The following is a 12,547-nucleotide window of genomic DNA, read 5'->3' as shown; positions in this document are numbered from 1 at the left end:
TTCTGATCTCCTCTCCAGTCTCCTCCCCCCTCATCCTATCGTACTCCCCCTCTCCTTCCCACTTCCCTCTCCACTTCTACTAGCTCTACTATTTATTATATCTCCTCTCCTCTCCTCTCCTCTCCTCTCCTCTCCTCTCCTCTCCTCTCCTCTCCTCTCCTCTCCTCTCCTCTCCTCTCCTCTCCTCTCCTCTCCCCTCTCTCCTCTCTCCTCTCTTACATCATCCGGGGAGGAGGACAAAGGATTATATGACTCGGCTTCTGGTCTCCCGGCTCACATGAGTCCAACAGATTAGACCGGTTCCAATTCTCAAATACTCACATCACTGCTCCTACTGACTGGCTATAGCTGACTTTCCATATGATTATGGATACACTGTGGTGCATGGGAGCTCTGTCTGTTGCTTGTGTGTATCTGGATATTAAAGGGGACATATTATGGAAATAGCACTTTATGAAGCTTATATTTGGGTGTTTATCTTGCCTTCCGGACCCCCAAAATGCAAGAATTGACAAAAAAAAATCTGTAATTTGCAGGCTCCTGAGATTGAAATCCATGTGGTTTTATGAGCTGTTCCCTCAGTTGTCTTCCAGTGATGTAACTAGCTTTTGAATTTGCATAACCCCACCCCTACCTGGTACCAGTAGTGGAAAAGGGGCATAATATGTCTCCTTTAAAGCATCAGGTATTGTTGATTTGTCAGTGAAAACCTCAGATTTATTGGCAAAGCAGTTTTGTTTACATGAAAATATCTTGTCTTTTACATCCGTTATCCAGCCTTGTCATGTCATATATGAGATGGAATTAAGAGGGATTATAAAAATGTCAAAAAGAAACCAAATCTACAGCTGTCAAAATATGACTGGGTTATAATTCATCTGAGAGAAAATGCCATCTAAAACCTCTTTTGTAGCAAATAATGGGATATGTCAAGTGTCTTGACAAGTATATAATGGCAACAGATTACCATGATGTATATCAAGACTTCTGTGCTTTCATTTGAACAGAAAATAATGAGATTTCTGTTCAGCAAGTAAATCAGCATTAGATTGGAAAAGAAATTCAATTAGATAAGATGTTGCACATTAACAAACTGGTGTTACACCAACTGGCCTGGTCTAGTTTGCACCAAGAAAAGAGCTTGTAGCCAGGAAACTCCCTGAGTGTTAAAGCAGATATCAGCTTCACGGCCGTTTCGGCTAATGCTGCGTTCAAGGCAGGCTTTTGAAACCGTAAGTTACAGCTTCAAGTCACAACTACGACTTGGTAGCGTTCCAGGTAACCCGTAGCTCGTGTTTTTACCATCCTGTTGTCTGTGAAAGTTCCCTATAACGGCCACTCGTAACTTCCGACCCGTGAACTCGTACCAGATCGAACTGGTATGACTTCACAGGAAGGAAAAACACAAAGTACGAGTTTCTTTGAACGCACCATGAGTTAGCAGCCCCCGCCCTTGTCAGGCATCAATTGGTCCTCGTGCTACGTCACCACATTCACGCGCATCCCTTGGCTGCACACACAGCCCTTCATGCCGTTCTCTCTCCTCATTGGATAACACTTGTATCCCACAAGGAAAATTTTCTCCCCGGGTTACAGCAGAGCAGAGTGACGGAGAGACTCGTGTTTAGGCTGAAATACTTCATGTAAGTGATTGCTGACGGAAAATAGGACTATTTAGGACTTATATTAACAAAAACATTCCACTGATATCTGCTTTAATATGGGTCCCCTGTCGTCGTGCATATAGAGAAACAGCCACAGTCACATAAAACATCCTCATAAATCAGCTCGTATCTCTATGTGGAATATTGGCTGCCTTTATATATGTGCTAAGAATGTTTTTTTATCACCAAGGAGCCAATGCTTGTGAAATCAACTCTGTACGAGTGTGAAATGGCAGCTGACATGACGGTCGGTGAGAGAGATGTGACTGTTTTACATCTATCATGTCCCCAGAGAGAATGTGTGACCTTCAAACCAACAGGAAGAGAACATGGAGCGAGCAATTTGTACTTCCATCATGTCCAACGTGTCCAGTGGAGAGAGGAGTAATGCCTTCATGTGACCCGCAACAAATACCATACCATCGTCTGTGTGTATGTGTGCGTGTGTGTGTGCAGGAAAGAGTGAGAGTGATGGATGTGGCCCCTGGAGAGTTATGTTTTTCACATTCAACATGCATGAAGTGAAACAGTTAACATATCAGAGAAGACAAAATGAAGCCTTTAAGAAAATCGTTTTTTTCTTTTTTCCTTTAATTGCTAAATCTCACATTTTTTCAAGGAATGATCCAACTGCCTCATCAAGATGATCTGCAGATACTGGACTGATCCGAGGGTGTTAAATCAGCATTTAATGCCTTTGAAGGCGTGAAATGAAACAAGCGAAATATGTGCTGCAGTTGTACTTACTCATGCATTAGTCTCTCCTAAACACTGTGGCATTAAACGCTCTTAGCCTGTGGTGCACAAGAGGCTACGTGTCAAGAAACATAAGTTATTAGATGTGACAGAAAACACGAGCCACCATGCAGAGTCTTGATAAAAGATCAGAGGGGGGAAAAATGTTCTTTCAAGTAAAACGAGCTAATGGAGTGCGTCACATCTTTAAATCAAAGTAAGTTCATTTACGAAATATCAAATATTATCAGTTCCACTTTCTAAACAGGTTCAATCATGTAAGGTTGTTATGACAAAATACATGACAGTTAAAGAGTGAGTTTGACATTTGTTGAGAATTATTTGCATTTTTGCCTCCTAGGCCTCATTTATATGTCTCCTGTCTGCTCTCTTTCATCCATATGTGCATGTTTTGTCAAAGCTGTCGGATTGTCACCTTCACGACCATTTGCTCATCAGAAACTTTTGACTCCCTCTAATGAGCGTATTGTTCAGTTAGTTTAGCCCTACCTCTAGTTGTAGTATTTCCTGCCTTGTGCATCTGATGATTTCATCCTTTTTTCATTCATTGTGCAGCTCAAAGATTTAAGTCTTGGGTGGTGCATAATATCATGTACTGTAGGGACTATGCATTGGTTACAGGCATTGCAGCATAATAGCAGGCAGTGGTCCTCATGTTGTCAACTCATGACTGACAGTTTAGGGGTTGCAGTGTGTCTATTTTTGTACCGGATTGATTCAAATTCTGTTTTTGTTGATGATATTGTCAATAATTAATAATATAGGCCTATGTTACTAGCATATTCAGCTGCACCAGAAAATAACTTCCCAGATGCTTCTGAACTTCAGCTGAAAAAAAGACAGGAAAATAAACCTCTCTTGCAGTGCTCCCCTAGGCAACCACCTGTGTCACCAGCTATGCCACAGGCCACCCCTAAGCTTAGCACAAAGATTCAAACGGCTAAACGCTACACGCTGTTTGTTTAATCCCAACAAAAACCAAAATGTAAACAAAAAACACGTCTAATTGTGAGTTACATGGTGACATCAAGACTTTAGAAATGTTCACTCATAGCAAATTAGTTCATAAGTGATCTTTTGATATGCTAGTTGCTAGCTGTTTTGCTACAGTAAACTAAGCCAACCAGCCATGCTGCTATAGCTTAATATTTACAATAGAGACACAGGAGTAGAGTCAATCGTCTCGTTTAACTCTCAGAAATATGTCTCCTTCCAAAACTGTCAAATGTGTATATAGTTTATTTGAGAACCTGCGTCAATGAGCCAAAAATGCAAATATGACTGATGCACTGTTCTTTTTTTTTTAATCTGCTGCACTACACTCGTGTGCTTTGCTGTGGCTGTGTGTCTCTCTCTAGAAAATCTACCTTAAGGGTATTATGTTTATTTCCCCTTGATAACTGGGTATTGGTGCAGGAGCTAATACTTATATATTTATAGAGACTTATATTCATTCAGAATTTCTATCAAGGTATCATTTTTTAGACATCACTTTAGAGCTGCCTATCTACTCTGGTTTAATGACATTGCATCATAGAATTTGCCATGAAATGCAATGTGATGAGTTTGTTATTAAGTATCAAACGCAGGAATTATGGATTTTTTTGACACTTAAATCTTATTCATTTCAAACGGGGGATTACTGTTGTCCCACTTTTTTCCTGGCCTTTGTGATTGCTGTCACATCCCTCCAAATGTCTGTGGGAGGCGAATTCCTACCTAACACAGCGAGATAACGGTGACTCTGGAAATGTTCAAACATATCATGACCTTCAAATATTCCACTCTCTGGCAAGAAAATTGAGAGAGCAGAAGCAGCACGGCACACAACTGAAGTGTGTTTTGAAGCTTTCTTTGGCTGCTGCAGCCTTTTCAGTAAAGTGATGAAGGGAGGGTCCACGTCTTTGTGAATGTGTGTGTCCGCACTATACTGAAAGACTGGAATTAATACCCCTATACTGAAAGACTGCATTGCAAAGGTGCACTTTATAACCTGGTAAGAAACAGTATTTTTTGTCTGTGTCTCCGATGCAACAAAAAGACTTAAATTCTCTCTTTTTAATGGTATGTGCTCCGTGTGTGTTTGTGTTTGTGCTCTGTGGGTTTATCTTGTGTTGATGCTTGTGTTTCTGTGTCTGTACAACCACACATGTAGAGCTGCACTAAATTAGAGGATGGTAGAAAATTAGTCGGTAAGGCAAATTGCTAGAAATAAACACATGTGGGGGTGGCACAGTGGTGCAGTGTTTAGCACTGATGCTGCACATCAAGAAAGAACTTGGCCCTGGACTGGAACCCCTAGGGCCTTTCTGTGTGGAGCTTGCATGTTCTCCCACAGTACATGTGGATAATCTGCATAGGTGTGAATGTTGAATGTAAGTGTATGTGTAAGGTTGTGATAGATGTGATAGGTTGTGAATTTGGTGATCAGTCCAGGGTGTAACCTGCCTTCGCCCAATGTCAGCCGTCCTGCAACACTGCATGGATAAGCATTATAGCTGATGGATGGATAGAAATACATTCAATCCTTCACAGTATTGGGAATTGATAATTATACCCCAGAATGAACAAGTAATTTTGGCTCAAAAGTTAGTTGTGAGATTGTTGGCGGCTCATTTATCACTTGAGTGGATCTTGGTGATAATTGGGATACAGGATGAAACACAGGAGACAAAGGAAACAAACAAACAAACTGAGAAGCTGCCTCTGTATGAGTGGGCTCATTATTCATTATTTAAGGTTAGCCCTCCACTGACTGCCTACCGTAGGTGTGTTCCCAAAATCCGGCTTCTCTACTATGCTGCACACGCAGAGCAGCCAAGGTCAGATAATGAATCTCCAATTCATTTACATTTTTCTAGCTGTAGGGACTTTTTTTTTTTTTTTTTTTTTAAGAGCCGCTGGGCAAAGCAAACCGATGACTATAACAAGAAAAAGTGGAATTGCATTTGCCTAGTGAAGTGAGTATTGTCTGTTGTTCTGGTGTGATCCATTTCTGTCCAATATGTGGCTGCTTAGCCAAAAGCTGTCTCAGCCTTCAACGCTAAACTACGGTGCAGAAGGTTAGATGTGACTAATGTAGTGAGTTGGTGTCAGGACAATGCAAACAGTGACCTTGGTTCTGCTGCTGCTCTCTTCTGCCAAAAAAGCAAAGCGGACGCAACAGAAACATGAAAACCCATTGCACTTGGTCTCAAAGAGATTTGTTCTCACTTAGAGCTTTTTCGATAGCACATTGAAAGATAAACCTACTGTACTGTGGCACAAGTATTTCAGACACTCTCTGGCTGTATTGTCACTTTTGTGATCATTTCTGTCGTCTGAGTCCTTTAAGCTGAAGGCTTGGTGACTCAGAGTACAGTGCTCTGTCTGGAGGGATCGGAGGGCAGAATGTTAAACAGAGGCCCGGAGCCGCCGCTGTCAAAAAGCAAACAACCACAGGGTTCAGACCACATTGGTGTCAAGAATGCAACTAACTCCATTTGTGTGCATGGCACCAATGCACACTAGTACAAGGAGATGTAAGCAAAATAGGCATTTTGGGCATTCAGAGCATTAGGAGATTCTATACAAACGACACATAGGGATTAATTTAACAGTAAATAATGTGATCTTTGCTCTACTGGACATTAATTCATTTATTTGCACTGTAAAGTTACATCCTGCACTCATTTCTTACTGGTGGAAACAAAATAAATGGTGTAGTTTCCACCAGCCAACGTGGTTTTCATGCAGTGGTTTGTATGTGGTCGGCATTTTCATCCAGTCTGACTGCATTGTGAGCATTTTTCTACTGCTACAGGACATTTTCTTGGTCGGTTTCTTGCAGCATTGTTCTTGCCCATGTTCATCATGCACGAGAAGGATCAACCCAAGCAAAAGGCTCCTTTTTAAGTCAGGTACAGTGGCCTGGAAATGTAAAATGAAACACTAAAACCTATTGCTAATTATTGGAGAGATTGTGCTGCTTCATTTCACATTCCACCTCCATTGTTTGAACTTTAAAGGCCAATGTTTGCTGTGGGACTAATTAATTTCTACACACACACTCACAAACTTACATTTCTGAATCCTACACACACCTTGTGCATGGTCAGTAATTTGGGTCATATATTCATAATTTTGAAGGATTGCTGTTTTGTCTATTTACATCGTCCTTGGTTTATTTTTATGGCATGTTAAATTAAATTGGCATCGTCTCCACAAAAGGCGAGAAAAAAATTAATCAGAACATCAGAGACAAATGAATCAGGTGCACGTTTGTTTTTACTTTCCACTATTTCCTAGCAGGTTGAGATGTAAACAGACATCCTGTCGGTTCAGCCGTTGTTCTGAGGATGTTGTTTATGAGGCTGCATGTGCTGCCAGATGCTTCATTGTAATTGAAAGGAAGCCGTCTGGACTCTCCATCCTCCATCCTCCTCCTCCTCCTCCTGCTGCTGCTGCTGCTGCTGCTGCTGCTGCTGCTGCTGCTGCTGCTGCTGCTGCTGCTGCTGCTGCTGCTGCTGCTGGCACTTCAGGAGCCAGAGCTTTACTGACTCATTTATTTATACGCTTTCACTCTTTCTTTTGTTTCCTCTGCCTCTCCAAACATTCTCTCTCTCTCTCTCTCTCTCTCTCTCTCTCTCTCTCTCTCTCTCTATGACATCTTCTTTATTACACTCAGCTTCATTCCCCTTATTGCAAAGAAAAAGAAAAAGTTTCTTTTTGAACTTTCTATTACATTAAATGGTCCCTTCAAACTATTCAGTTCAGCTATGCTTTCATTTATCTAGTGGAGCTTTGGAGTGGTGTGAGATGTTAGAGCTTCGAGAGGACAAAGATAACCTTACACTCCAGATGGTTTGTTGTAGAGAACCATCTGGGAAGGCTTTGTTGGAAACTGTTATGCTTTCCAAAAAATACTTGGGAGATGATTGGATGGACCATCTGTCTATCAAACAACATAGTAAGAGAGTACCGCCACCCGGGGAAACCCATATACTGCAGAATTTAGGTCATGCGTGAGCAAAGGAACTCACACTATACTTCACTATACAGCACAAAATGACCTTAACACATATGCAGCGATTCAGGAGGACATTGATTAGTGTTACTTTATACTAAGTTTGAAAAAAATGTCTCAGTGAAACATCAGTCACGATCAAAACATCTGGAAAGTGACGTTGTTGTTGTGATAATGACAAGGAAGAGTCGTCCCACTACAAACATTTTAACAAAAAGGTTATGTAGTTCTCCCACTCCCCCAGACACACACACACACACTTTCACTCAGGCAACCTCATAGATGCAGGCCATCTCTGTCGTTCTCTCTGGGTTACTATGGTGATATCGAGCGATATCATCCTTCATTCCCCTGAGTGGCAGAACGGCAAGTGGTGTGGAACAAAGGTGAGACGATGGTCACGGTTAGAAAATGTGGAAGTTGTATGAGAGGACGAATGTACTCTAACAGACACACACACACACTCACACTCACACACACACACTCACACACACACTTCCCATCACCTCTGTAATGACAGCGGAGCCATTCGGGACCAGCTAACGACAAATGCATCATTCTGTCTGTCTCACTAGTCATTGAATCGTAGCTGCCTTGTCATATGTGACTCATGGATGAACAGCAGGAATGGATGGAAAGAACAACAAACCAAAACAATGAGACTGACAATCACTCACCTTTTAATTTTTCAAGCTTTTGCATTATTACAGTCGAGGTGAGAGAGGGAGACTGGAAAATTCAAGAGAGAGAGAAAGACACACATAACGCCAAGCAATGAAGGGCCACCGGCCAGACCCAAAACCCAGCCACTGGTATTAATGACAAACACTGGTTGATGTGAGCTACTTGAGAAAAACCCACATGTCTCTCACACAGCTCACAATAGTTATTTGTTTCCACTCTAAGTTGTAACAGACATTTTATCGGGGCAGGTCTTCATGTCTGACTCGCTCTTTTTTGATATAGCGGTTAGTTGAAAGCCTTACAGATGACTTCTCTCTCTCTGTTTCTTATATTTAGTTTTTTCCACTGCATATGTTGTTAATAGTGATTCATTTAATGACAGTATCGTATTTGCCGTATTTGCGTAGAGGTGGAAATACCATCACTCAGTCAGTCAGTCAGTCAGTCAGTCAGTCAGTCAGTCAGCCCTGCTGTTGAGGTTCAGTGAAAAGAAAGTGTAAAACTGACAAGGGGACTAACAAACTAGGGTGTGACCAGCTTCGCCCTATCCGATGGATGGATGGATGGATGGATGAATGGATGGATGGATGGAGTGATAAATTTCCTTGCTTGTCAAGGATAAACATACACATGCTGCAGGCAGTATCCATATGACTGACAGGGGACACTGATGGCTTGTTCTTTTATATCTCTCACAGATGGTCCTGTTATATATACAGTCTCTATTGTGACACATGTTGACATCGGTATGTAAGGAGAGTTTTATACTCTATATACTACTATATTTGTATATCACGGTCCCAGTGTGCAGTGTGTGGGCATTGCCATACCTGCATCTGTGTGTGATTGTTGCGAGGCGGCTCACTTTCTCTGACAGCGGTCCTTTTCTCTGTCGACATTGTCCTGAGCTGCTGCAGGTAATTTCCCCACCTATTGTCCCCTTCCACACTGCCAGAAACTATTATTCACCTCTAACCAAGCGAGAACAGTACAGCTCTGTTGAACGCTGCTTCACTCAGAATGAGACAATCCTGGGAGTGAAGCACAGGTGGAGCGTGTAATGGTTTGGGGACTTGTTACACCATGCTGCGACTGGGAGGACTGGGCCTCTAAATGGAGACACACACACTCCACACACACACCTTCATGCTGTGCGAAGCGAGGTGCTGCTACTGTAAAGGCAGCTGTGGCCCTGTTGCAGTTAGTTGTGGCGAAGATCGTCGTTGTTTTTTCTGGTTGAGTTACAGCATGTCGCTGCATGTCAAGGCAGAGTAATGTAAGAGTCTGTGATTGCTGGTGCACAGGTTCCACAAGGAAATGTCACAGAGCTCTGACAAACAGCAGCTCATCTTTCAGCGAGGCTGTAACACAGTATCTGACAGCTGACTGTATCCCTGCCGCTGTCATGGGAAAACAGAAGAAGCTGTCAGCGTCTTCGGTTTTGATGTATTTGTTTTCTTGGCTTTGTATTTTTATGGGTTGAACCTATTAAACCTTCTCTGAAAAAAAAAAAGCTTTAAAAGTATTGCTTTTATTTGCACAAAGAAAATATGTGTTTACACTCAGGAGAAATACCAAGTCTCCATCCAGCAGAAACAGTGCGGTGTGTGTGGAAGAGCGATGGCTGCGTAATAGCGGTGGCCGTGTTCTTGGCTGTGTCACAGTTACCTATGGCGGAGATCAGTGAGTGACTGCGGCAGCTTGAAGTCTGACTCACACAACCAAACCAAAACCACCGGGAGCTTTCAAGCTTCTCTTCCTCATTTCAGACGGTGACTATACTGCAGCCTGTCCTGGAGGAAACAGGGACGCTTTGCAAGAGTAGATTAATGGTGGAGGCAAAGAGGCGGGCCAAGGGATGGAAGTCAAGTCACACGGTTTGGTTGTGTTTGTGTTTTGTCAGCAGCGGAGGCTGAAGCGCTGGAACGAGTCCTGGGTCTGGGTTTGGTTTTTGCTTTGGCTCTGGTTAGTGGATGGAAATGAGCTAAACTGAGGAGCAGAGGTGGAACTAAAGCCAAGGTGCTCTTGTGTTGTGTGTGTGTGTGTGTGTGGAGGATCTGTGTTTTAACAATGAGTATTGGGCTGTGACTAGAGGAGGGGATGTAAGTGTAAGTGTCTCTTGAGCATGGTCACCCTGTGGACTTACTTCCTTTCTCTACCTTTGTGGTCCAACGGTCTCCTCTCCTGAGCTGTCTGTCCAAATACACTCCCCTCATTTCTACAGGCGGAGTGATGAGAAGGCCGCGATTCACAGAGAACCGCAGGAGAGATATCTAACAGGAGTTAATGGGCCACCAAGGGAATCTGTGGTTTTGAAGGCAGGGATGTTGTAACCACTACACCTTCTCTGGGCTTTCACTGTTTACTCTCTCCGCCCACTTCTCTTAAAGTAGACATGTCTAAAAAATTATAATCACTAACTTCCTATTTTGGTTCCCATGAATGTCCCTTTGCTGTTACTGTAGAGTTTAGATTGTGGGGTTTTGTTTGAAAGAGATACTCGCACAAATATAGCAGGAACTCACAAGAGACTTGGCCTAAATGAGCTATGGATAAAACACACAAAAAAATACACAACATGGTGATGCTTCTACTTGCTGAGAATATCCCTGTTTAAAGTGCCTGCATGAGATTTGTTTGAAAAGGGAATTATCAGATGTTCAGATGATGATGAATAGCGAAAGATTTTCCTTTCAAGTGTCACTTTGTGTTTTTTATTTTTATTTTCTTTGTATGTACAAAAGGGAACAGCACCAGATACAAGAAACAAAATAATACACTTGACAAGATGACAAAATGGAGCTGGGAATACAGTCGACACCAGTACAAAAAGAGGGTTTAGTGGCATTGTGTGCGGTGTAACCTACTTTTAATGTGGCAACAGTGCAGCAGAGAAATGTTTGCAGCTTTGTTATTATATGGTGTGATATGAGGAGAATATTTGCAACTCTGTGACAGGCGTCAGTTTGAGTGTGTCGTTTCTCTTCATCTTTCAGAAAGCAGTGTTCACGAAGGAAGCACTGGTAACGACAACGATGGCAGCGTCTGCGGCAGTGACTCCGCCTTCTACAAACAGAGTGAAGGTGAGACATCCAGTGATGATGGTGCAGCATTAGATTGGTTATTTCAGCTACAATATACAAATAATGCAATTATAGTATAGCGGATATCATCTTTTCCACTTTACAGCTCTGTCTTGCCCTTTGTTTTGCTATACTGATTTTTTTTTCTTCGCCATTTTCGTAAAAGCCAGAGCTCTTATCTTTATTGTTCATTAATTGTTGCCTTAACAAATAGAGACTATTCTGGGGGGCATGAGTGTGGGGGAGAATCTAATCGGTGCAACACAACACTGACATTAATTGCTAACACGCCAACATAGTCGTATTTTCAGCGTTAAACTGCACACACATTAAAATTCACACCTAAATGCACAAGCATAAATCCACAGAGTACATAAAACCACCGACAGGATTTCTCACAAATGCACACATATGCAAAATTGTAGCCTCCTACACACACCACACACAACACTTCTGGACACACATGCTTGTGCTATTTACACAAACACATTTACACACTCACACCTCAGTATGCAACTAAATATTTAAACAGCCACAATCTCGTGATAAAGCTACTTTCATTTATTAGGTAGTAATTACCTGTTTATGCAGTGATCAAGATCTGCCATTTAGATAATGGCAGCTCTTGAGAAGCCCACAAACAAACACTATGTGCGAGTGCTTTGTGTGCTTTGTCTAAATGGGCCATATTTTCAGCCGATGGTGTAAAACTTCTGTGAAATTTGCATTTTGATTTAAGTGCAGGTCAAATGAAGCGCTGTAATGCACAGCTGCTGAACAGATGCATAAAGAAAATGAAAAAGGTTCATGTACCTGCACATCGGCCTTCAGTTTTATTGGAAACGCTTATAGACTTTCATCAGGCATCATACTCACCACACCGCTGCTGTTGGCTCCCTCCTCCACCACTCTCCTCTAACCTGGACTCAGGTTACTTCCTGTCATTAGTGAGCACTTCTTTGAGGCTGTAATGAGTCATTTGAGCCGCTCCACGTAAACAGCTCGGCTCTAGGTATATTTTCAAAGTTTTTCTTGTGTTGTTTTGGGCTGTGATGTTCTTAGCATCATTAATTGCTTCGTTTTGCTGCCTCAAGTACCTTAATTGCCTTCAAGAGTTGTTTTTCTCTGCTGCTGCTGCTGCTGCTGCAACAATTGGCGACCATGTTGGAGAGTGGGCTGAATTAGCAGGCCAAAAACAAATCATTCACCATTCATCCTGATGGAAACATGTATATCTGTACCAAGGCTCATGGCAATACATACACAGCAGCCCATGAGTCATTTCCTTTAAAAAAAAAAAAAAAAAGTCAAATTCATGATGGCATTAGAGTCAGATCATTATGAATTTGTTAAGT

The 12,547-nt window shown here is 42.1% G+C and overlaps 1 protein-coding gene across 1 annotated transcript in view; it reads left to right on the top strand.

Annotated features, from left to right (window-relative positions):
- The window catches only part of myripb (myosin VIIA and Rab interacting protein b), a gene marked incomplete at both ends in the record, with an annotated part of 92,425 nt that overhangs the window by 66,789 nt on the left and 13,089 nt on the right, over positions 1–12,547 (top strand). Inside the window, one exon of the mRNA XM_083995336.1 lies at positions 11,106–11,192. Within this exon, the coding sequence (XP_083851462.1) occupies positions 11,106–11,192 (87 nt within the window). The remainder of the gene's footprint in view (positions 1–11,105; positions 11,193–12,547) is intronic.

This window comes from Trachurus trachurus, assembly GCF_905171665.1.
Source record: "Trachurus trachurus genome assembly, chromosome: 20".
NCBI classification, from domain to species: Eukaryota; Metazoa; Chordata; class Actinopteri; order Carangiformes; family Carangidae; genus Trachurus; species Trachurus trachurus.
The sequence above is the reverse complement of the archived record's forward strand: the minus strand, read 5'-3'. Positions and strand labels throughout refer to the sequence as shown.